We start from the raw sequence: 27278 nt of genomic DNA on the forward strand, positions 1-27278 counted from the left end.
ATGCATGTTTCTTGGATTTATGCAGTAAGTTTGAAAAGAACAGTTGCCTCTATTTAAATATAGATACTACATTCACTTATTGATGTTCCTATCAATAAAGACCTCATATTGCAAAACATATGACACAATAATTCAAGAATTTGTTTTCTTTCTGACGGCCTGTTCAGTAGCCTTTTGCTTCATTGAGTGCCTCTGGGGAGTTAAGTTTGGGTCTCAACATTTTAAAAGGCACATTTTGAAGATGAACTAAAAACAGTATAAAAAAGTGAAATTGGCTTTTCTGGGAGCATGCACACCATTTTGTTTTAAGATGATTTTGCCAATACTAGCAGCACTGCTCAAGAGTTTTCTTTGGATCTCTATGAGACTATCCATTTTATCCTTCAGTATTGGTCTAGAGGGTGGAATAAGCTTGAGATTTAGATTGAAATCTTAAATATGTATGCAAATGTTCACACCTTTCAATAGTATTGCAGTATTCTTCTATGAACTGAGAAATATTCTTTGTTATCTTAATGTTGTTGTAAATATTAAATTGGTCTTCTTTCATCATGGACACAAAAAAAGGGATTTTGAAACTTGGCATAGAATATTTTAAAAATGCATGAGACAAAATAAGGATACACACTTTCTAATGACATGATAGATACTGGTTTCTTTGTTATCCACAGTTTCAAATGAAAGCGAAGTCATTATGAACAATAATATTTATCTGGTAGGTCTGAGCCCCTGCAGTCCCCGAACTGAATCTTTGCCCTTTTTCAGTGACGTAGATTGTAGTTTGATCCAGCTAGTCACATTTTTACATTTCTATGGGGTTTAGTGTCTTCCACAGAGTTTGGTATTGTCTGAACATCATAGTACAAAAATGCTTCTTACACTAGCTTTAAACGTTGGGAGGATCTGCATTTGTCCATGAGCAGCTTTATCCTGTAAATTGGTAAATGCAGAAGTTAACTAGCAGTGATTACTGTCTGTGCTGTACCACTCCTCCTCATTTCTATTTCTTCCTCTTCTGAACAGAGTATTTATTTTGTAATGAGCTTAGGTGGGCTACCATTGCATTCTTCTGCGTATCTATGCTCAATGCGTTGGTTTTGCCATTATGCTGCTCATCAAAATATAGCAAAAGAGCTAGAGGCTGATGTTCCACTACTGGATATCAGTGGAAGAAAGTCTATGTTACCTCTCCCCAACACTGCCACAGCGCAGTGTTGCCTTAGTAAAACTCTGGGAACTACTATTTGAATTCTAGAATTATGTTCCAGGCATCTTGTTACATTGTTGGTGTCATTCATTCTGAAAGAGTTTATCATTGCTTGCTCCCCAAAGCTGGGCAATAGTGGCATTCCAGTGTCTTTTACTAAGATGCTAGAGCTTAGGGATTTAAATACCTTTTCAAAAATAGGATTTAAGTGCGTGTAAAATTTTACTTAGACTTTCTGATGTAAAGTCCTGCTCTTTGTGCTCCCTTCCTTACAGTGTGTTGACAGAGAGAGACATTTCTCTTTCAAATCTTTGGACTTTTATGTGTGAAAATCTGATGTTGGTAATTGTGTTAATAAGCATCAGATCCACAACCTTACTTCTTATAAGCAAGAAAGTGTGTCTATCAGAGCGGACCCCGGTATAAAATTCTTTTCCAGACAGATTCAAAGTCTTGTAGTTATGACATAAATGCATGTTTCAAAAGATGGAAAGGAACAGATGAGAACTAAGAACAAACCTTGCAGAACGATCCTTCAACCTTCATCCCTTCCATTGATTTGCTTGCTTTTTCATTCATACATATTGAGCACTTTTCCCACTTTGAAGTAATGTAATTGTCCCTAACTCATGCCAATAAATATTTTACATTGGATGGTTACTGCATAGATACAGCATGTGAAATTAAGTTTCTTATAGAAACATTAATCCAATTACTTTTTCCTTGTGCAGGTCTTATATTATGAAGACTTTACAATATGTATGGTAGTATATTAGACAGGATATTTAAATAAGAATATGAAATTAAAAATATGTACAAAATAACCAGAAAACCTTAACATCGGCATCTGCCTTTGTTTTAATTGTACAACCTAAAGGTGGTATTAACACATGATTATGCATTTAATTTTCTAGTTTGATTAAAAACAATTGCATGTGCTTATTCATAGTTTAAGTGGTTCCAACTGGCTCTTGAAGTCTTTCACTTCAGTGAAGCAAATGGGATGTGGTAGACTTCAGTTCCAATCTTCATTGCTCATTTCACTTTGACCGATGAGTTTTCTGCAAGCCTGGGTTAACAAGGCTCATAGATATTAGTTTACAGAATAGGGCTATATCATTTAAAAAATTATCCTTTTAGAACTGATAGCTTGTTGATATTACACAGTGTTACCATTATTGAAAAAGTCTCTAGAATTGTAAGGCTTAATTTATTAGCCTTCATTCAGAATACTTGAGAAATGAATTAGTGAATGCCGTTCAGAAAGGATTTTAGATACCATTCAGCCTTACTAAAACTGAAGCAGATTCCAGCTTCCAAATCTTTTTTTTTCAGTTGCTTATAACTTTTCTTTTTAGTGATCCCAGCAGCCAAGGGGGGATGCAGAGGAGATATGATCTTGCCAAATTTCTTTTGGCTGTTTTAAATGTAATTTTATTCAAAATGTGTTTGGAATTGCATTACAAATTTAAAAAAAAAAAAAAAAAAGACAAAGCATAGTATCTGAACTAATACAATTTAAGAAGTGTTGAAATTACTTTCTTACTGTGTAGCAATCACTCCCAGCAGTTGGTGGGGGAAAAAAAAAACCTGAAGAGTTTCTTTCCTCTCTGTTCTTTCTATTCACAGTTACACTGGTTGAAACCTTTTGCTAACTCAGCTGACATACCGGCATTTTCAAAGGCGTTGTGGGAATGTCATCCACTTGCAGAACAATGCGAATAGCTTCGGAGTCTGACCTGTTGTGTGCACAGGGGAATGTGTCACTCTTGAAGCATCGCTGCCTTAGGGAGGCAGCTTGGCAGTAGTTACAATGGCCAATGATGCTACAAAATTTACAATGGCAAACGAAGAAAATTATACATGATAGAAACAGGAGGGTTATTTAGATAGGCATAATATACTGTAGTTACTGAGTATAAATGACTGTGAAAGAAAGGGCCAGATTTTTCTCAAGCTGTGTCTGCTATATACCATACGTTGTATTTAAAGGAGACAGAATCATGGAAAACAATCGTAGGCAGCTTGCTGCAGAAGGTGAGGATGTATGGGAGATAGGGAGCCAGTGAAATGACGATAGTCTTTCTGACTTAGAGAGTAGGGGATGTGGCAGGAGGAAAAGAAGCTGCCCCACACCATTGGAGTTACTGGCTGCTGTTTGGGTCACCTGGGAATACTGGCAGTTGGCAGAAGCGAAAGCAGCCCTTACCCCTGCAGGCTAACACTGCGTTAGTCGTCTTTGCTCTTATCCAGAGTACCTTTGCTTTTCAAAGTAATTAATGATCAGGGCCCAGAAGTAAGCACCCTATATTTTTAGAAAATGATCCCACCTGAAGGGTGATGCATTCACAAACACAACGCTTCTGGTCCTAGCGTGGATCATGAGCTCGCTCCCACCTCAAAGGGACAGGACCATAATTTCCTGGCTCACCAAGTCCGTTCCCCAACTATTCCCAGCAACTGTATCATATAATTCTGTTCTGAAACGGAACAAGTTTTATCTAAAAGAAGGTTTAAAAAAAAATTTCCGCTCACAACTCAGCTTAAAAGGCTGAAAACTTAACTTCAGCTTGGATAGATTTAGGGCAGTTTGCAAAACCAGACTTTGTTGGTATTTAGTACAACCCACTCTGTGACCCTCCTTAGCAAAGGAAATCTGGTGAGATCTTACCCTGGAGTCACAATAGCTGTTTCCCTCTTTCTGGTTTCATTTGGTCTCCCATGGAGAAGTAATAGTCTCCCATGTGACGGTGGGAGAAGGAGATGTTCACCTTAAGGACATGCATTGAAAATAATTCTGAAACACATTTCCTTGCACATAACCCAGCTCTTTCCACTGAAATTACCCTTTGGATTTTAGAGTGGTTGCAGAAATCTGTGAGCAAGTCTTGGGCTACTAAGACCATCAGATGGCTTATACTGTTCTTGAGATTCGTTTCAGTAGAAGGTGCAGGAAATATAGATTTAATTCTTTTATTCAAGCTCAGTAGATGGTTTGGGACAATTAATTTCCAATTGTTTCCCAGTAGAGCAGATTTACTTGTATATTAATGAGGCACAGGTGTTAGGCCCCTGGTGCCTGCATGCCTGGGAGGCATATTTAGGTTGTTTATCTAGTCAGCCATAGGTACTGCAAGGTACTCAAGCTTGCCTTTAACAGTTTATACAGTGAGGCTTTTTAATTTTTTGATGTTTTTTTTGAATTTGCTAGCACCTGTTAAAATTTTAAAACTGATCATGTAGAAAGAAGTAGGAGTGATTTCAATAGTAAATAGCACTAAATGTTAAAGAAAGTCATCTTCTATTATGCTTAACTGCCCAGCTTGACATTAAGAAGAAAAGAAGGTTCATTTAAGCAAATATGTCATGTGAGGAGCTAATACAGTCAACAGTATACTTTTCTGTTGCATATTTTTGGAATAGGTACTTCTTTGTCTACAGCTGAAACATGAATGTGCTTATATTAATATTCATTTTTCTTGTTTATTCACTGAACTGCAGTACCAACATTTTAGAGGAAATGGAATAGCCTCCATAGACATTATGAATTTCAGTAGCTGGCATAATTATAGCGATCTACATATTCATTAAATCCAAAGAAGAAATGTGTCCAAAAAGACAGCCATGCGTTTAGAAATGGTACACAACTAAATATATACATTAAAAAAAAGTTCCTTTCCTCTGCTTATCCAAAATTGTGTAGTGTCATATAGTCCTTAAATCAGCTAAGCCTTTTTTTTGTTTAAATGTTCATTCCTTTTGCTTTTGCATGCAGTAAAGAATGGGAAGAACTATTTGTAAACAACAATTACTTGGCAACTATACGGCTGAAGGGGATTAATGGGCAGCTGAGAAGCAGCAGGTTCCGTAGTGTTTGCTGGAAGGTAAGAAGAGAAAATATTTATTTACAGTTTGTGGTTGCAATATATCAACACATTACCTGATGCGCTGGAAGATTATTGATGCAAAGAATCATGAATTTTCCGAGACACTTCATCCCAATGTTTTCCTACTCATTTTTATAATTCATAGGACATTTGCTAATCATATTGAGTTGCCTTAAAGCTGAATTGTGGGTGATAGCAAAAGATTCCTAGGAAAGAATATCTTTGTGCTGGGTAGTGTGTTTAGAATTGAGTGCCACACAGCCAGCTCTCCTCTCAGTCTGTGCAATGAAGCCATGCATTGGAAATAAAAGGAAGTTTGCCTCACAATTTATGTTTTGTGGAACTTGGGACTCCTTTAAAATCAGTCTGATGCTTCTGCTAGCAGCTTTTCCCACTGAAATGAGAAAATGAAGACCAATCCCTCTTGTAATGACTGGATAGAGGGGGAAGCCAGGTCCTCCAATCTTAAAACACAAAAGGTACTCAGGGGGCTCTTACTCTATTTTTTAAAGTTGCAGGGGAAGGAGAAGAGAAAGAAAGCAAACTAATACTGAGATGCTATATAAAGTCCAAAAAAATTTTGTTGCACTGGCATCAGGTCTTCTGTTCTGCACTAACTATGACGGTAGAGAACATTTTCCTTAGTAGAGCTGCTCTATCTTAGCACTGATAATTTAAATGACCTTACTTGGAATTTCTCAAGCTTCACTTTGGCACTAAGACGTATAAAAAGAAAATGAAAATACTCTTTGTATACGAATGAAAGAAATTTGAAATTTGAAATGTGCGTAGCATTGAATAAATTTAAGTTAATGAAAATACTTTCTTCAGGAGGCCAGATGAATATATGCCACAAGCATTGATACCAGTCTACTGCTTCTTGAGCCTCTAACTTAGGAGGTCATAACTCAAACCGCTGAACTAAGAAAACCATCAAGTCACTCACTGTCCGCTAATTCAGCAAGGAGTGGTTTTATCTTAGAAATAAGACTGGTTTTATTTGCATGTCCCAGTATGGGTTAGGGCTCTGGTTTAGACTGCCTGTTTTAAAAATATTATCTATGTTTTTGTTAAGTTCTGAAATATTTAAGTATTTTTAGTTACTTGGGAATGATTTCTGTTTGTCACTTTACTGTTTCTTAACAGTTTCTAATGTGTAAATAAAAACATTTTAAAAGCAAGAAAATACTCTGTTTTTCCTTACTTTATATGCAATTAAATAGTATTTTCCAGTAGATGTTTCTTTCTAAGCCTTTTTAAACAGAAATGTGAAAGAACTGAGATGTAGGCATTCTCAAGGACTTTTTGCAAAATTGTCTCTTTTAACTGTCTGGCAGAATTCTAGAACATGTTTCTTTTCTATAGATTAAGATTTTCCCTTTCCACATTTCTTAGGTAGAGTATATCTCTGAGTGCTTACTTTCTGCTCTGCATTCATATTTGGTTTTAAGCATGTTGCATTAGCTCATCAGTGTTATGTAAATCACTTCAAGTTTGTATATTTATTTTAATCTCTGTGCATTTTGTTTCTGCCTTGGAAGTCTCAATTAACTCTACTGAAGTTGTGACAGTTTACAAAGCTTGAGTTTGTGGCTTCAGTTGTTTTTAATGCTTTATTTTGTACCATAGAACTGCTTTGTTTCTAGCTCCCTATTTATTGACTGGAAAGTGCTAAAGCCAGGAGTATTTTATAGGTGTTTGCTTTCTTCTTATGTGTCGAGTACTTGCTCATCCTTTCTGAGGTGGTTTATGCTGCCTGGTAGAATTTATATTAAAAACTATGTTAAATTGATGAAACTTAATGGATTTATTTTATTTTGTTGATAGTTATTTCTGGAGGTTCTACCCCAAGACAGAAGTCAATGGATTAAAACCACTTCAGACTTAAGAACTTCTTACACTAAGATCAAAGAAATTGTAAGTTGGTACAAAATAGGTTCTCTACTCTCATGCTTTGACATAGATATTAATACTTATAGTATAACGGAAGAGGATTTGATTTTTTTCTGTTTTTACCCAGCACATTACAAACCCTCGGAAAGCAGGGCAGCAAGATCTGATAATCAACAACCCACTCTCTCAGGACGAGGGGGTAAGTTGACCCTTGGTTCTATCAACACGTGCTACTAAAATTCTCATCACCTTACTGAAACAAGTGAGTCCTTGCTGAAGAAGGCAAAATGGCAGGTGCTAAAATCTCCCTCCTAAATTTCCAAACTGACCTATGTTCACAGGCTCTGCTGAACAACCAGAAATGCTCATTTCCAGGTTAATATTCTGATTTTTCAGGTCTTATTGCAGGGAAGGCTGTGATGAACAAAAAATCAGTGCTGGACTGTAAGTCCAGTTTCACAACATATCCTTTCTTTAACTGATATGCTTTTTTATCACTGTGTGTTTTCATTTTATATATAAAATGGGTCTAGCTGAAGGAGCGTTTAAACAGTCAATATGAAGGGAATGCTGTTAACAGCAAATACTGAAGAACCCCCCTCTGGAAGACTGTTCAGCCTTGGAAGCTTTTCTCCAGCAAAAATACAATTGTATGTCTGAGTTGTATACGTGCTGAATTAATGTGTGAAGTACCAGGCTGCAAGATAGGCATTTCTTCTGAGGTTTTTAATTCTTTTTCTTTATACTTAAAAGAAACAAAAGTTTCTTTTCTCATCAGAAGGCAGTCAGCTGCAAAATGAAAGATCCAGATTTTGAAGAAATACTGAAAATGTGGTAAAAGTATTTGGGCTGACTGTCATTAAGTGCAGAGCAACCAACTCTCATTGAAATTAATAGGATCTCCTAGTAGCTTGGTATTTTTGAAGGCATGACGCTTTGAGGAGGGCTTACATGTAGATTTGGGAGCTTAAGTTGGGGCAACTTTTTTTTTTTACACTGTTTTTCTACTGCATTTTTTTATACCTGAAAAGCTTTTAAGTATTTTACAGTACATATCCTTAAGCTTTTCTGTTAATTATGTTACTTTTTTATCAAATTTTCAAAATAAAATAATAACATGAAAATAATTTGTTCAGCTGCATTTAAGAGATTTACACCTGGAAAGACTGTCGTAGATATCTTTGGTGGCACTACTTGTACCTCCGTTTTGGTCACAAATGGAAGCCCATATCTTGTTTGTATTTAGTGTGGTACTCTGCTTCATATTTAACGTAGAAGGAAAGTGAGATTTGCTTGCTGAAACATGGAAGTATTAATCATAGGCACATTGGTGGCTCTGCAGCCAGCATGACCGTGCATGCCATCAAACCATTCTTGCATCCAGCCGGCCAGAAAGTTGTGTCAAATGTAAAAGGTTTAAAGTGTTTCTGCTGTAGTTTGTGGTTATACACAGTGGCACAACCTTCTTTCTGCCTGTGATGTCTTTAGGAGACAGAAGACAAAGGTTAACATGTCAGAGTATGTGGCAGGGTATTAATCTATAAAACAAAGCCACAGGCCAAAATCAGGCATAGGAGTGAAGAGCGAAGTGCCTTTGAGCCTCTGCAGTGACTTAATGTTTTGCCCTTTCAGTGTCCTGGGGTTTTGCTTCTTTTTTGCAGTGCAGTTTCTGTTTTCTTCATCTGATAGACCGGGGTGGGAGCAGGGGCAGGGGGGTTTCAAAATGGGATCTAGCTGCATGAAAAGAGCTGCGAGTTAACAAGTTACTAGTTTTACGTAAGACGTTGTCAAGGATATAAATACTTTTAAAGTTTGGGGTTTTTTTCATAGGTTGAAACAGAAATATAGAAGCTAATTAACTTTTTCTTTTTTTGTTATTTTACCTTCCTTCTGCTAGATAACATTAATTTACTTTCTCTTTTTTTTTTTTTTTCTGTGGAGTATAATCCACTATGGCAATGAGTTGCTTACAGGGGAGCAAGAAATTCTGGAAGTATTGTAGCCACTTTTTGTATGGTATTTCATTCACTGGTGCTGTTGCTATCTGACAACTAACCTGCATGAAAAGACTGCTATAGATTTTGTTCCTTCTGTATTTTGATCAATATTGCTAAGCTACCATCCCTTTACAATAAAGAATAAGCTTCACAATACTTTTTCTGGAGCATACAAACAACATTTGCTGACTTCTTTCAGGTTAGTTTTGCAAACTATTGGTAAACAAGGCATGAAAACCAAAGAAACAGAATGGAAATGATCGTCAGCACAGATATAGAAGCAGCTAAACCTACTTCAGACTCTTTTATTTAATTTTTTTTTTTTGAGGTGACAGTGAGCTTTAAATACTTTTTAAATACTTATATACTGCTTTTCCATATATGAACTTTCTTAGAATGGCCAGTCTTGATCTGCACTGTGTATGTGTACCATTAGAATGATGACACTTTCATAATAGGTATTTGATCATCATACATTATTTGTTCGATTTTGCCTCCACTAAGACAAACTAGCTTACTTCCAAACAATTTCTCAGTCTGGAAGTTATAGCAGCTTCCAGTTAGGGTCCCTACACTCATAGGTGAAATGTAGTACAGTACGGTGATACAGACCTTTTTCTGTGAGTGAACTACTGATTTTTTTTCAGTTGAGCTGCTGGTTCTGCTAAGTTTGAATTTACTCTACCTTTCTAAATATTTTTGCTAGACCCCTTACAAGTAACTCACAGACCTGCAGCTATCCAGTGAGCAAATGGAATGAGCCTAGAACAAGGATCCAGGAACCCAAATGTCTTCATCTCTGATCTAAACTGACTTTCTCAGTTGGGCTGGTCACCAACGTTCTTTTTCACCTATAAAATATTGACATACCTATCTACCAGGAATGTTGAGGATTAATTAGTTAATATTTGCACAGTACTTTGCTGACGTAGTATATAAGCCTTAAGTATTAGTAGAAGTCTCTGTTTCATTCAATTATTTTTCTTTCTTTCAGAGTCTTTGGAATAAATTTTTCCAGGATAAAGAGCTTCGAGCAATGATTGAACAAGATGTGACAAGAACGTATGTAGATCTTTAAATAAATATATATGTATATATATCTCTAAATTTAGGTTCTGCATTTTTATGTGGTATACATTATATTGTGTTTTCTTGATTTTGGTTAGTGGAAGAGTCAGGATTGTGGTGCACAAATGTGTAGAAACATATATTAAATACATAAAAATACAGCTTTCTTGGAGTGAAAAACAAGAAAATGGAGTTAAACATTAAACCCTGGAGATTTATTGGTATCATTGAAGAAAAGCTCTTCTAAATTAAGATATTAGGAAATGTATTACTATATGAAATTTAAAGTAGAGTTTTCCGTATGAAGCAAAGAGGTGGTAAAGGAAACTGAAAGGTCTTTTGACTAAGTTATGATCATAATACAAGATTGAACAGATGACTTTCTTTAATTCTTAACACTTATTCAATCAATAATTAAAAAAAGCAGTTTGTAATTAGTAAGGGAAATGTCATTCATCTAGAGAAGTTAAGCATTTCTTTTTTTATTTATCACTTTTCTAGTGTTATTTGTCACATATGCCTTTTAAAATTTGTCCTAATATTACTGTGATTATGTTTTCATCTTCTTGGCCCTTAGGTCATTCCTGTTTAGGAACTTGTTTGAGTTAGAACACTCAGTTCCTGAAAACATTTCTTTTCAGAGTGGAAGCATTGACTGATATATAAATCTAATTAAATTCAATTAGTGGTTTGCTACAATGTGAAATTTTACTGTATTGCAAATATTTTTCCTTATAACTTGAAAAAAGTGATGATAGTCATAGATGTTACAAATCCCAAGCTCACACATTTTCATTTACAGAAACAAAGTCATGCAGAAGAAATCATTGCTGTCTGGTTTTGCAATATTTTATATGTCCATACCTAGACCCATTCTTGAATGCATTTTGCCATGAGATGTATAATTAAAATCTGAGTATGCTTTCATGTGCATTCTCACAACAGATGGTATTTTTTGTTTGTTAAAGGAAACAGTTCAGGATGTTCTAAGATTAAAATATATACGTATCTAAACTATAATTGGAGAATGAAAAGTTGTAGGGAGGTTATGTTGGATGTAAGACTGTTACCTAAATATATATATATATATATATATATATATATATATATATAGACAAAGTCCAGGCTGTCACTCTGTCAAATGGCAGAGTGAGTAATATTCACTAATATCAGTAATAGTGACTAAAGAAATTTCCAGTTATGTATTTATAGAAAATAATGTCTACTTGAAACAATAGCAGCATACATTATCTGTCACCAATACCAAAATAAGGCAAACAATGAAGGAGCAAAATTTGTCAAAGTAACATGAATTTGTTTGATAAACTACATGCATTTATGTGTACACCTGTTGTTTGCCTAATCATAAAACAGTGTGCATTTTATGTATACATATGTATCTGTTTGTAAACTATCATTAATGTAAGAAGCAGAAAGTTCTACATTCTTTGGCTTTGGAATGCAAGTACCCTCTCTTTAATGTTGTCCTTTTAATTTTCATTCTTTAAATAAATTCCTGGAGTTACAACTTAAAAATCTGTCATTAATTTACAATGCTTTTTATTAAAGGTTAAAATAATTGAGTATTATATTCAGATACCATAGTCATTACCTTCTAGCTTCTGTTTCTTATTTAATGAACATTTTTATATTCTTTGTCATTGAGTTCAGTACTCCATCATCCAAGAGCATCAAGTAAATAATGCTGTAGAGAGTGATGCTAACTGCACAGAGAGTAGCAAACCAGAGTCCCATCTATCAAAGCAGTAAAAAATTTCCTCTATTATGTTTTTATTAGAATTCTCTGAAGTGTAGTAATAATAGATGGGAGAAGTGGGTAGAAATATGCTTTTAAAATTGGTATTGGTTTAAATTGTTATAAATTTCAGAATTCTGTTACCTAAAGGGAACTGTGATAAAGTTTGTGTGTGTGTGTGTGTGTGTGTGTGTTCATATGCATTTTGTGAATCCTTATCTCACCTAATAATTAGATTTGTAAAACATAGATGCTCACAACTGGACTACTCATTCTTTACAGACTATGTGCCTGAAGAATTCAAGGGCACAAATCATCTCTTCCTAAAGTTAATGTCTAATATAGGTTTGATAAATCATGGTGCAGAGAATCTTCTGTAATTCTGTAATTATAAAAGGCTTCTAGCTCACCCGTACCTAACTAAACTGTAGTCACCTAAAGTCAGGTGAGAGTAATCCAAGCCATAATGTCTAAATATAATTTTTTGCCTGATGCATAGTAAGAACTTCCAATAATTACAAGGGAAGTAGAGAAGGATTTTGTTAAGTTAGTCCTAACTCATTAGTGATCAACATTTCTAATTAATCACCTGACATTTTTTATGGTAGTTGAGAGTTTCAGAATGGATTTTCCTTCAGCTGTCTAGAAACGTGTACTTTTGAGCTGGAACCAAACACCACCTCTTTCTATCTCAAGTGAGAAGCTTTTAAAAATGAGGGTGGATGGAGGGTAAGGGAGGCTTACTATAATCCAAGTAAAAGCCTTACTTTAAATATAGATAGCAGTACCAACCAAGTTATGACTATAATACTGCATTCTATTATTCTACTAAGAAAGGACGGTGTGTGTGAACTAGCACCATAGTAACTCATAACAGACTTAAGAATGCAATGATTAATTACTGTCATTCAAAAGATGTACCAAGGGACAATGCTGATTTATTTTGTAGTGATTAAGAAGGTAAGTGATAAAGAAGAATTTTTAAAAATATTCTGCAGAAATGGAAATCAGCAGATCAGCAGATGAAAGGGCATCTAGCTACCAGTCAAACCAAAATACCAGTCTACTTGCTGGCATCACTGTGTACATCTAGGATTGTAAATGGCTAGATTTGATTACCCTCTTTCTCTTTCCAGTATTTTAAGGAAACAAAATGCTTATGGGGCCATCCCAGTAGACTAGTCAAGTGGATTTCTTTTCTTTTGTAGTAGTATTTTTATATATTGGTCTACCTAATTTCTGCTTCAGGAGTAAAAATCACAGTTTAGGACAACGGAAGCTGCATGAAGATGAGTAGTGGTGGGTGCTGCTGTTTCAAACTCTCCATCTCCCAAATAAATAAAAAAACACCCATAAAAAAGGTAGTGGAGAAGGCATTAGGCAGCAACATCCTTCCTAAGCATATAGAAGAAATGGGAGGAAAAGCAATCTATTCAGTATGAACACAGGAGACAAAACCTAGTTTCTGTGTAAGAGGAGGACTACTGGAAGCGAGAGCTACCTTTATACACCAGTCTATTCCTTTTCAAAACAAAAGTGAGCTACGGGGGGCCAGTTATTCTTTACCAAACCTTTGCAGTTGTGAGAGCATCTTCCATTTTTTCTGGTTTAGTAGCTTTCCTCATTCCAGCTGAGTAACAGAGTTGGGGAATGGCAGGGGATGGAATCTGTACATGAAAGAAAAGATGGTCACTCTGTGGCTGTGGTTGAGCCTCATTTCTGTCTGCCACCAAATTTGTTTCACAAAGTATTTGTGCATTCTTTTATTTGGTTGCCAGCCTAAGTTTCTTCTGTGTCAAAGTCTGGCTGCCTCTGGTGTAGGGGCCCCTACATGGGCTAGAGCAATCTTTTAAAAGATGATAACTGACTCATGCTGGTCTTCACTTTCAGAAAGCAGGGACTTCAATGTGCCATTGTTTAATTGTAGCAGTTGTAAAAAAGGCGAGCAAAATTCCCATGTCCTTACACAGTCTTTCTCAGAAATATAATTAAATGTAATATTCTAGTGTTCATGAAAAGTATTCTTACCTTGCCTGATTTGAGGATACTGTATTTCTAAAACAGTGCCTTAATCATAAAATGACATTCTGCATAAAAATCCATCCTGAACTGATAGTTCCCTCACGATCTCTTGTATTTACATTTACTGTAATTAATACTTCAGCCAGCTTATTCCTGGGTTCGTTATTATCCTTTCTGTCACAATCTCTGGTATTACTAGATCCTCACAGATACCTCTGTGTATTTTTGAGTTTTCTTTGTTAGTCTTCCTTTCCTAAACTTCATAGGGCAGGCCTGAATAACAGTCCTTCAGAAATAATCTCTTCAAACCCCTAAATTATGTCGATTACCATCTGCTGTAATGCACTTTTGGTCTCAGCTGTGTCCTTCCTTTACAGTAATATGATTAGTACAAGTGCATACAAGTTTCCAAATGTTGGTCTACCATTACCCCCACCAGGTGCCAGGAAAACGTTACACCCCTCATCCCAATGCCTTTCTCAGGGCTTCAGCATTGCTGTGTTTAAGCCACAGTGTCTTCTCTGCCTTGGCTCTTGATTCAGGTCCTTCATCCAAGGATTTCAAAGCACCTTTCTAGCCTTAATTAGTTACGTTTCGGTGCTTACCTGTCACCACCTCTGTGAGATGACTACAGTAATTATTAACGCTAACAGTTTTATCTGAAGTAATTTATTATAATTCCCTATATTGTTTCTCTGTGACAGGCTTTACAACAGCCTTAATATAACTGGTCTAAAGTTTAGCATCCTAGCTCAGACCTGGTGTCCTGGTTTCAGCTGGGATAGAGCTAACTGTCTTCCTAGTAGCTGGTACAGTGCTATGTTTTGAGTTCAGCATGCGAAGAATGTTGATAACACTGATGTTTTCAGTTGTTGCTCAGTAGTGTTTAGACTATAGTCAAGGATTTTTCAGCTTCTCATGCCCAGCCAGGGCACAAAAAGTTGGCACAGGACACAACCAAGGCACCTGACCCAAACTGGCCAACGGTGTATTCCATACCATGGGACGTCCCATCTAGTATAGGAACTGGGAAGTGAGTGAGCGGCTGCGTGGTACTTAGTTGCTGGCTGGGGTTAAACCACGACAGTCCATTTTGGCGCCCAACGTGGGGCATGAAGGGTTGAGATAACGACAAACCTGACCAGAGTTTGTTAAAACAAATTTGTTCCAAGCGTTCATTATGTTGATTTATGAGTTCTTAGAGTTGTTGCTCTGGCTTTTAAAGCTCTGTTATGTATCACCTCGTTTGCTGTATATAGTTCCTCTTCTACTGCTTATCATCCACGGGAGGTGGATTTTTGCTTTGATGTATGGTATAACACTGGTTTATGGTATGATAAAGTCATCGGCTGTGGGATTAATCCGGTATTTGCACTTAGCATTGTCACCTTTATACGGCAGGAGCCACCTGTGGGAAACTATTAATAATTATACTATTTACCTTTCCTCCATGGAAAACCAGTCTATGGGTGGGGTACCTTTCTTCCCCTCTTCTTTCTCCTTCAGTCCAGTTACAGTGGTATTGGAGAATTTTGGAAAACTTGAATACTCCTGAGGTGTTGGGACTAGCACGGTCCTAGCCCTACTGCTAGGAATTAGCATACTTCTGAATGTGGTTCAGCTCTCGTTTAAGGTTAAACAGCTATTTAAGAAGATCACCCAGAGATGTGCCCCAAGGCTAGATAATTATGAGTGGCAGGGTGTGTGGGGTAGTATGGGCAAGTACCTAGAAAAGTGGGCACCTCCAGTGTTTTGGAAATTTACCCCTGAACAAGTGCAGGATCCAGAAGAACTAGTAAAATATTTGGAAAAGGTGTGCTGTCATCCCGGCAGCTCGAGAGAGATACAAATCACTGCAACGTCCTGGGGCCTGGCCCATGCCTATCGAGCCCTGTTCAACACTACTCAGTACCCTCAAGGGGAAGAGAAAGTCTCTAGACCTAACAATGAAACGATGACCACCGCGGCCACCCAAACCTCGACAATGGGCGCTGCGGCCCCTCCAGGCCTAGCAAGGAGCACTGCTGCTACCCAAACCTCAGCGACAGACACTGCGGTTATCCAGAACCCAGTGAGCGATACTGCAACTGAACCAGAGGACCAACCTGGACCAGTATCGGTTGCCCCCATACAGAAAAGGAAATATACAAAAAAATCAGTTCGTTTAGCAAAGGATGAAGGTGAACCAGGGTCATCACGGGAACCGGAGGAAGAGGCAGAACCAGAGGTAATAACCCAGTCCCTATCCTTGAGTGAGCTGCGGGATTTGCGAAAAGATTTTGGCCGCCGTATAGGTGAGCATATTATCACCTGGCTCCTCAGATGCTGGGACAATGGGGCTAATAGCTTGGAATTAGAAGGTAGGGAAGCCAAGCAGCTGGGATCACTTGCCAGGGAAGGTGGCATTGACAAGGCACTTGGAAGAGGGACACAAGCCATCAGCCTCTGGAGATGACTCCTGTCAAGTGTGAAGGAAAGGTACCCCTTTAAGGAAGATGTTATATGTCAATCAAGCAAGTGGACCACTATGGAAAAAGGTATTCAATATCTGAGGGAATTAGCTGTGCTAGAGACGATTCATCATGACCCGGACAACCAACAGTTACCCAAAGATCCAGACGAAGTCCAATGCACACGACCCATGTGGCGGAAGTTTGTACGGAGCGCACCATCGTCCTATGCCAACGCATTGGCAGTAATGTCCTGGAAGGATGAAGAGGCACCAACAGTGGAGGAAGTGGCTCGCCAACTGCGTCAATACAAAGAAAATCTCTCCTCCTCCCTACAAGCCTGCATTTCAGCTGTGGAGAAGCTGTCCGAGGATTTCCAGCAATTCAGAAAGGGTATGTCCTATTCCCCACCTGTAAGGACCAATGTCTCAGCTATTAAGAGTGAGCGGTCTTCTGCCCAAGAGAGAGAATATAGAAGGTACACACCGCGAGGTGCCCTGTAGTTTTACCTATGTGATCAGGGAGAGGACATGAGGAAATGGAACGGAAAACCTACCTCGGTCCTAAATGCACAGGTACGTGAACTGCGAGGAAAAAACACCACAAAAGGGGATTCTACCAGGAAAAATGCCGCTCCAGTTTCCAAACAGAGTAGAAGGGCTGACTTTATTTCCGATCCTCTTGAAGGGACTTCTGAGCCAATTCTACGAGAAGTGAATACTGAATACTCTAACAAGAATTAGAGGGGCCCTGCCTCCAGCCAGGTGGAGGAAAGGGATAACCGGGTCTATTGGACTGTGTGGATTCGGTGGCCTGGCACGTCAGACCCACAGGAGTATAAGGCTCTAGTAGACACCGGTGCACAGTGCACTCTAATACCATCAAGTTATAAAGGGACAGAATCCATCTGTATTTCTGGTGTAACAGGGGGATCTCAAGAGTTAACTGTATTGGAAGCTGAAGTAAGCCTAACTGGGAATGAATGGCAGAAACACCCCATTGTGACTGGTCCCGAGGCTCCGTGTATCCTTGGCATAGACTATCTCAGGAGGGGGTATTTTAAAGACCCAAAGGGGTATCGATGGGCTTTCGGTATAGGTGCCTTGGAGACGGAGGGCACTGAACAGTTGTCTACCCTGCCTGGTCTCTCTCAAGACCCTTCGACTGTGGGGTTGCTGAAGGTTGAAGAACAACAGGTGCCAATTGCTACCACGACGGTGCACCAGCGGCAATATCGCACCAACCGAGACTCTCTGATTCCCATCCACAAATTGATTCGCCAACTGGAGAGCCAAGGAGTGATCAGCAAAACTCGCTCACCCTTTAATAGTCCCATATGGCCAGTGCGGAAGTCTAATGGGGAATGGAGATTAACCGTTAACTATCACGGCCTGAATGAAGTTACCCCACCGCTGAGTGCTGCCGTTCCAGATATGCTAGAACTTCAATACGAGCTAGAGTCAAAGGCAGCCAAGTGGTATGCCACCATTGACATTGCTAATGCATTTTTCTCAATCCCTCTGGCAGCAGAGTGTCGTCCACAATTTGCCTTTACTTGGAGGGGTGTCCAGTACACTTGGAATCGATTGCCCCAGCGGTGGAAACACAGCCCCACCATTTGCCATGGACTAATCCAGACTGCCCTGGAAAAAGGTGAAGCTCCGGAACACCTGCAATACATTGATGACATCATCGTATGGGGCAACACAGCAGAAGTCGTCTTTGAGAAAGGGAAGAAAATAATCCAAATCCTTCTGAAAGCCAGTTTCGCCATAAAGGAAAGTAAGGTCAAAGGACCTGCACAGGAGATCCAGTTTTTGGGAACAAAATGGCAAGATGGACGTCGTCAGATCCCAATGGACGTGATTAACAAAATAGCAGCTATGTCTCCCCCAACTAATAAAAAGGACACACAGGCCTTCTTAGGTGTCGTGGGGTTTTGGAGAATGCATATTCCAAATTACAGTTTGATTGTAAGCCCTCTCTACCAAGTGACCAGGAAGAAGAATGATTTTAAATTGGGCCCTGAACAACAACAAGCCTTCGAACAAATTAAACGGGAGATTGTTCATGCCGTAGCTCTTGGACCAGTCCAGACAGGACAAGATGTTAAAAATGTGCTCTACACTGCAGCTGGGGTGAATGGCCCTACCTGGAGCCTCTGGCAGAAAGCACCTGGGGAAACCCGAGGCCGACCCCTGGGGTTTTGGAGTCGAGGATATCGAGGATCCGAGGATCGCTATACTCCAACTGAAAAAGAGATACTGGCAGCGTATGAAGGAGTTCGAGCCGCCTCAGAAGTGGTTGGTACTGAGACACAGCTCCTCTTAGCACCCCAACTGCCAGTGCTGGGCTGGATGTTCAAAGGGAGGGTCTCCTCTACACATCACGCGACTGACGCCACGTGGAGTAAGTGGATCGCACTGATCACACAACGGGCTCGCATAGGAAACTCCAGTCACCCAGGAATTTTAGAAGTGATCACGGACTGGCCAGAAAGCAAAGATTTTGGAATGTCACCAGAGGAGGAGGTGGCACGTGCTGAAGAAGCCCCGCTGTATAATAAACTGCCAGAAAATGAGAGGCAATATGCCCTGTTCACTGATGGGTCCTGTCGCATTGTGGGAAAGCATCGAAGGTGGAAGGCTGCTGTATGGAGTCCTACATGACAAGTCGCAGAAACTGCTGAAGGAGAAGGTGAATTGAGTCAGTTTGCAGCGGTGAAAGCCATCCAGCTAGCGTTAGACACTGCTGAAAGAGAAAAGTGGCCAGTGCTCTATCTCTATACTGACTCATGGATGGTGGCAAATGCCCTGTGGGGGTGGCTACAGCAATGGAAGCAGAGCAACTGGCAGCGCAGAGGTAAACCCATTTGGGCTGCCACACTCTGGCAAGATATTGCGTCCCGGCTAGAGAATCTGGTTGTAAAAGTATGTCATGTAGATGCTCACGTACCCAAGGGTCGGGCCACTGAGGAACATCGAAACAACGAACAGGTGGATCAGGCCACCGAGATTGAAGTGGCTCAGGTGGACCTGGACTGGCAACATAAGGCTGAGCTATTTATGGCTCGGTGGGCCCATGATACTTCAGGCCATCAGGGAAGAGATGCAACATATAGATGGGCTCGAGATCGAGGGGCGGACCTGACCATGGACACTATCGCGCAGGTTATCCATGAATGTGAAACATGTGCTGCAATTAAGCAAGCCAAGCGGTTAAAGCCCCTGTGGTATGGAGGGCGATGGCTGAAATATAAATTTGGGGAAGCCTGGCAGATTGACTATATCACACACCCACAAACTCGCCAAGGCAAGCGCTATGTACTGACAATGGTGGAAGCAACCACCGGATGGCTGGAAACATATTCTGTACCCCATGCCGCTGCCCGGAACACTATTCTGGGCCTTGAGAAGCAGGTCTTGTGGCGACATGGCACCCCAGAAAAAACTGAGTCAGACAACGGGACTCATTTCTGAAACAACCTCATAGACACCTGGGACAAAGATCATGGCATTGAGTGGGTGTATCATATTCCCTATCATGCACCAGCCTCTGGGAAAATCGAGTGATACAATGGACTGTTAAAGACTACATTGAAAGCAATGGGGGGTGGAACTTTCAAACATTGGGATACACATTTAGCAAAAGCTACCTGGTTAGTCAACACCAGAGGATCTGCCAGTCGGAGTGGCCCTGCCCAATCAGAATTTTTACATACTGTAGAAGGGGATAAAGTCCCTGTAGTGCACATGAAAAATATGTTAGGGAAAACAGTCTGGGTTACTCCTGCCTCAGGCAAAGGTAAACCCATTTGTGGGATTGCTTTTGCTCAAGGGCCTGGGTGCACTTGGTGGGTGATGCGAAAAGATGGAGAAGTCCGATGTGTGCCTCAAGGGGATTTGATTTTAGGTGAAAATAGCCAAAATTAAACTGTATGTTATCATTACTATAATTGTTATATGCTATATCCATAGTACTTTAGTAAGAATCACTTGGATCAAGGAAGAAAGAACTGCGATAAAACTGAGCAAAACGCAATAGTGATGGAACCAGAACTGACTCCAGCATGCAACAATCCAACGGTGCACACCATCCTCCTGCTACGTCAAATGTCAGCTGCCCGTCACACCGCACTGAAGCCCAATTCTGCTCTACTGACTGAGAGGACTTTGCACCATTCCTCCTGCCCAGACAGACTGGTATGACAGATGGAGCCCAGAGTCGGAAACTAATTGAACTCAACAAATGTTTTATGAACACAACTCATGAACTAAGGGAATGATATCTCTGTGTGTGTGTGTAAATATATATATATATATATATTGTTCATATGTCTCAAAGGAATGGAAAGGTGGTGATGACTAATCAGGATGTAACTAAAGGTATGGGAACTGAGCATGACGTCAATGGTATAGAATAAGGGGTGGATACTGTCCTGGTTTCAGCTGGGATAGAGCTAACTGTCTTCCTAGTAGCTGGTACAGTGCTATGTTTTGAGTTCAGCATGCGAAGAATGTTGATAACACTGATGTTTTCAGTTGTTGCTCAGTATTGTTTAGACTATAGTCAACGATTTTTCAGCTTCTCATGCCCAGCCAGGGCACAAAAAGTTGGCACAGGACACAAGCAAGGCACCTGACCCAAACTGGCCAATGGTGTATTCCATACCATGGGACGTCCCATCTAGTTTAGGAACTGGGAAGTGAGTGAGCGGCTGCGTGGTACTTAGTTGCTGGCTGGGGTTAAACCATGACACCTGGGAAGCAGGAAAAACAAAATTTGCTTGAGGAAAACTTATCTGCAATCCATGCAAATTCATTTACAAACTGACAATACTGTAGCCTTTATTTCAGCACTCTAGCCTGAGGCCTAGCATTGTTGTCTTTTTAAGTACCCTTCTGTTTTCCTTTGTCCAACTTTACCTTTTCCTTTCTTTTTAGTATTCTACCTTTCCAGATTTTTGGTTTTATTTGTTATTGCTCCATATAGCTGGATGTGGTTTGGAGTGGTTGCGTTATGAAATATTTTTTGCCATCTAGTTACTTCTTCAGTAAGCATGAAAACACTTCTGTTTGTGCACTTACTCATTACAGTACATCCTACATAACCACTTTATTTCCTGCCTCCAACAGTCAAGGAACAGGATGCACAGGTGAGAGTTGCTTCAGAATAGTTACAGATTGTAAATATTTACATTTTCCTGGATTATACATATATAACAGGATATTCCCAGAAACTTTTTTCACTTACTCTCACACTAGGTCCACATCATACTGTTTCATTTAAAGGATATTTGCCCTGCCAGAGTATCAAATGGTTTCATGATTGTAAAGTTTATTTGAGACAGCTACTAAAGACAGTGGAACGCCTAATTGTGTTGCATCACAAAAGATGCCAGTAAGATACATTGGAGCTTAGGATACTGGTTTTCATGTCAATTATGAGATATTTTAATAATCTTGTCATTAAAATGCTAATAATTTTTAAAATGTTCATGAAATTTTGAACCCTTATGTATATGCTTCTTGTGACATACTCTTCTTTCTTCCATTTTACTCCAGTTTAGAACTGGAAATTTTACAAACTTCCTTAACATATTGTAGCTCTTGTACTCTTCATTTGCCCAACTTTTGTCTTGAGAAAAATGAAGAGGAGGGATAAGCACTGTTCATGAAACTGCAGGGCAGACTGATGATCCAGTTACAGTTGCCAACCTAACACAGATTAAAAAAATGGAAGCATGTCATATAAAGTGTGTTTTTTCTCTATGGAGATTTGATCTTCAGTGCTTATTTTTCCAGTACCTGAATCAAATTAATCAATAGATAACAGGAAGGAGATGGTAGATCTTTGCTTCAGCCATTGCCACTCATTCTGTCTCCTTTCATTCTGCTTCAATTCAACTTGTTTTCATGACATGGAGGAGCAAAGGAACCCGATTGTTTAGGCAGGAACATACTCATATGGTACATCATTTTATTTTGATTAGATGCTCCAAGTCATTCATTTTTAGTGGATTGGCTGTTTGTAAGAAGCTGGTGATTAAAACAATCTGCCATTGCATTTCATTCTTGCAGATCTCTAGCTTTCATAATATTAGAAGGGATTACTTATTTAAATATAACTGATGATATCATCATATCTACGTAGCGGATTGATGTATATTAAAGAACATGATTCAGAATTTTTGTTGCAAAACAAAAGTAACAAGTCTTTAGAAGTGTTCTTATTCTTGCAGAGCGGTGGGAAAACAGCCAAGGGAGGTGCTGTCCTACCCAAAACCGTTTCAAGAAGACCAGCAATTGAGATTCTGTGCACTATATTGTTTAATTTTGCTGTATTTCTTCATTTTCAGCTTTCCTGAAATGCAGTACTTCCAGCAAGAGAATGTGAGGAAAATTCTTACAGATGTTCTGTTCTGCTATGCCAGAGAAAATGAGCAGTTACTTTATAAACAGGTAATGAAAATACTGTACAGGTGGCATTCATTGACTCAACATTTTCTATACAGTTTGACAATAATGTAGTTCTTTTGTATCTGAAGTTGTATCATAACGCTAAAGTAATCAAAGAGCGGCTTGTCAACTGGATAGTAAGAAAAGTAAGCTCATTGAATAACATATGCTTTTTCCTCATAAGAGAGTCCCTCAAATTGTTTTCTTTAAGGTTGCTAAGTTATCTAACTTCAAATTTCTTTATAAACATCTTTTTCTTCAGTGTTGGTTAAGAAAGAAAATAAAAAGAAGGGCTTTCTCTGTTTAGATAAAGAAAGAAAGTATGCAGCAGGATTAAAAATGGTGCTGAATAAACAGAAGACGTAGTGACTTCTGAAATTTAGGCAAAGTTTACTATTTTAAGTTTTACGTAATATTTTAAGTTCTTCCTCAAAATGCTAAAGCCATGCGGTATGTTAGCAAATAGATCCTTTATCTAACCCTGTAGCATCCAAATATAATGCAGCTGACAAATGCTCTTGACTGAAGGATAAGAGTGCTACAAATACCACTTTTATAGTGTTACCTAAAGGAGAGCCTGCTCTAACCATTTTTGATAAAATGGTAAAAAGAGCCTTAAAGCTGCACTAACTGTGCATCTGTATGGATGCAGGCTAAATTAATTTAACACTTGTTCTGAAGGTTTTGAAGTGAGTACAAGCTTGATACTAAATTAATATAGCAAGACCAGTATGCAGAGTATCAACGCAAGTGTATTTTATTTGTTTCTTCAGGCTATTAACTGTAGAGTAAGTAGAGACTGACAAACTAAGGGATACTCTGTGTGCATGGGCAAAGGATAAACTGTAGAGCAGCAAACTTTAGGTAGACAGAATTTTTTTCATGACAAAAATACAGAGGTTCGGTAAATGTGAAGATTTTTATAAGGCACTGTATGCTTTCATGCATGGTCTGTGACCACCCAGTCCTCAAGCCAGGAAATTAGTGGCATTTCTCAAAAAAACCAACACATATGAGTTAAAGGAACAGTTACTTCTGAAGAACTGTCTTACAAAGTATATCAAAAATCAAATTTATAGTTATCAAACATATGAAATCTCTATCAGCTGGTTGTTTCTCATCTTTGACAGACTGTGAGCAAGGAATAGTCTTGCATGAGAACAAGAAAAAATGAGATTTGTGAGCTTTTATTTTGAAGGTCACTGCTAAAGAAAACACTTTGGCAGTATTCAGCCTCCCCTTTCTAGTGAATATAGGCCAGAGTACTGATGATGGGAAAATGGAAGAACACATTCCAGCTAATTTAGTCTATCATTTATTGAATAAGAATTATTATTTTACTCTTTGATATGTCTTAAAAGGACTTAATTACCCTCTGCTCATATTTAAAATCCTCTTGATTCCTTACGAAGAAATAATACCTTTCTGCATAAGGATGGAATATTTAGCCAGATCAAATTTAAAAAAAAAAGCCCTGAGTTTCATCACAAGCTGTTAAAGCTATTATTTTCTACTAGGTGACACCCCGTTTAACATAGACCATATTGTTAATAGTTATGGGATTTTATTGAATTAATGAGACTGTTATCATGTAGTAGAATGTCTTGCTGAGTTAATTGAAACTGCAGAGATTATATAAATGGTATTAATGAACTTTGACTGCCTGATGCCTCAGCTTTAATAAAGACTGCTTGGTGGGCTAAATGAACATAGGCAGATAAAAGAACAGGTTCAATTTTGCGAGCCTACAGGCTGTTGACAAAGAAAACTTCTTTACCTCTGTTTTCAACTGGTGTGCATCAGTAGTGCAGTAATTCCAGGAAGAGGTTGCCACAGGAATAAGGGGAGAGGTGAAGTGCAGAAAATCAAATAAATTTGGATCATGAAAAACTGTTGATTTAATCTCTCTGAAGTGTGTTCAGTATATCACCCACGTCTCGTGGTGCTGTGCCAAGTCCACAAAATAGCAAATAATTGTGGTTTTCCTCTCTTGTTGTGGACATGTGTCACTTTTATTAGGAGCTTTTCTTTTTTCTTATCTCATTTTAAAAGGGTGGGTTTGTTTGCTTGTTTGTTTAAATTAATGCTTCTGTTAACTTATGAGTAACAATCCTGCTTTTTTGTCCCGATGTTCCTCTCTTTTTAGATAACATTCCTTTCATGTCCATCACTACCTTTCTCTGAATTAGCTAATAGGAAATAGGGTATGTGGTGGTGACAGGGTATGGTTTTTTCCCTCTTTTAGCAAATACCTATGTTGCAGTCAATCTTCCTGTCCTACTATTTTTATTGGTTCTGTTTTTACCATTGACTTAAGACCCACTTCCCATAATTTCCACTACATCAAAGCCTAGCATGCTTTCTTGAAAGTAATGCTTACTATTAATTCATCAATAACAGATCACCTCCAAGCTGCTCCTTCTACAGTGACCTGAGTACAAAGCCCACATTAAGGAGTTTGTCTTCATATTCAGTATCCATCATGGGACTGGTCCTGTTGTTCTCTATGAGAATTCCTCTGTCTCATTTGTATGACCACATACAAGAGCTACATTTGCTATTGGAATTACAACAATTGGCCAATAAATGAAAACTTATACTTCTGTCTGTTAGCCTCTCTACCGGACCCAATGTTTCTCTTTCAAAATACTTGGAAAAAGTTATAGATCCTTGACAATTTGCATGCTTATAAATGTAAATAAAGTGTATCTGAAGTTTACAACATTTTATTGAAACTATTACATAGCATCAGCATATAGTCTTACAAGAAACAATCAGTGATGTTTGTTTAATATGCATATATGCATGAAAGTTGTCTTTGTAGTAGGGTTTGTGGTTTTTTTGACCAGCGTGAAGTAACATTTTATTTGATGAGGAAAAAGATATTTCTGTCCCTAGTCAAATGGAGTAGAAAGTTGTGAAGCTGTATTACAGATTTTAAAGACAGAATGCTCACTGGGATTGTTGAATTTTTAAATAGCAGCTGTAAATATAAAATCTAAAGAGAATAGTATATTGTACTTAAGGATATGTAAAAGTTACTCTTAGCATTCTTCTGTAAGACTGGTGCCAAAATTCTGGTCCTAGTTACACTGAAAACAAGTAGTGATGATTAAGCTAAATCACTAAGCTAGCTATTGTTCGCTTATGATTTGATTGCCCTTAGAGAAGTCAATACAATTTTGAAATGCATTGATTCACTTTTCATTGTAGAAATGCTATATTTCTGGTTTTCTTTTTAAACCATAGGCTGTATTATGAAATCAATATTTTGTTGTAGCTGGGAAGTGTCATAAAATTATCTGAGCTCTGTCAACTTATTTATTAACACTAAAGAGTTTTAGTAAACTGCAGCATTGAAAAAATATGTGTATGCATATTAAACTGGTGGCTTTTCTTGCCAAGCTAAAAATCTCTAAATATTTGAAGTATTCTTGTAACTGAAAGATCAGAGGTATCTTTTTGAAATCCTGATATTTAATCATCTGTTTGTTTTGGTTTTGTTGTATGTGGGCAGCCACATTATGATTCTACTTTATTATAAAGTTGATAGATTATTATGTTGGAAGAATGTATGACGTGCTTTCATCTTTTATAACTAATTCTTATTTTATGTCCTCTTTCTTTTTCTTCAGTTTATATGTTTACAGCTTAGGTGGTAGTTTTATTAGATAGTCAAGTTTTTGGAATTTCCATTTCTCTTATTTCATGTTAGTATATCAGGGTGAATAAAAGATTAGACATGGAGCTGTTAATTAACAGCTGTGAGCATGTGTGAAAGTACAACCCAGGTTATCTACAGTTTATTTAAATATTTTTGCCACTTATATTTGTTGTCTAATCCTGGACCTATCTCCCTGTCTGTCTTACTCCTTTCCCTCTTGGTATGACCATAAGACTCTGAGAAATCTAAAGCTGTCAATTTGTAATCTAACCCACTTTGTTGTGTCTGGGAATTTTACGTCAGTTCCCGAAATCTAGTGTCTGCATTAGGTTTAATCTTTCTTTTTTTCCTAACTGAATTTCTATTTAGTCTTCATCTTTCAAAGTAGTCCCTAAAAGTTCAGAAGTAGGAAGAGAAAGAAAACATCCAAACTTCAGTAGTGTCGCTGTCTTTAGCTTTGCCCAGTCAACTGACTGCTACAGTTGAGGTTATAAGTCATCTCAGTCCTGGAGAAATTAAAATTAAATTTCCTAGGATTTTAGTTGATAGCACACAGAGAAATTTCCAAACCTCTTTTTTTTTCCTTCAGCACTGCTATGTATTGGAATTTCCTCTTACAAACAGATAAGATTCACTAACATGCATCTGAGCACACTCGAAATAGATAATGATCTAGAGAGGGCTTCCACATCTACCTCTCTGTTCAGTTTGGACCTCTTAAGGAACACCCTATTATTTCCAATAACAATTGAAGGTTTTTAGTAGTTAATGGATCTGTTTTATACATATGAAGCTGATAAGCTAACTCACTGATATTGAATACTCCTCAAATGCTACATGGAATATCAACTGAGATACCAGCAAAGCAGCAGGGTA

The 27278-nt window shown here is 38.3% G+C and overlaps 1 protein-coding gene across 2 annotated transcripts in view; it reads left to right on the forward strand.

Annotated features, from left to right (window-relative positions):
- Positions 1-27278, forward strand: part of TBC1D5 (TBC1 domain family member 5) — a 332932-nt gene that overhangs the window by 169876 nt on the left and 135778 nt on the right. For both annotated transcript variants that reach the window (XM_049798069.1, XM_049798068.1), the window contains 5 exons: positions 4983-5091; positions 6922-7011; positions 7115-7186; positions 9979-10046; positions 22639-22741. In XM_049798069.1, the coding sequence (XP_049654026.1) occupies positions 4983-5091; positions 6922-7011; positions 7115-7186; positions 9979-10046; positions 22639-22741 (442 nt within the window). The remainder of the gene's footprint in view (positions 1-4982; positions 5092-6921; positions 7012-7114; positions 7187-9978; positions 10047-22638; positions 22742-27278) is intronic.

Source organism: Accipiter gentilis, chromosome 4 (assembly GCF_929443795.1).
Source record: "Accipiter gentilis chromosome 4, bAccGen1.1, whole genome shotgun sequence".
Classification (NCBI taxonomy): domain Eukaryota; kingdom Metazoa; phylum Chordata; class Aves; order Accipitriformes; family Accipitridae; genus Astur; species Astur gentilis.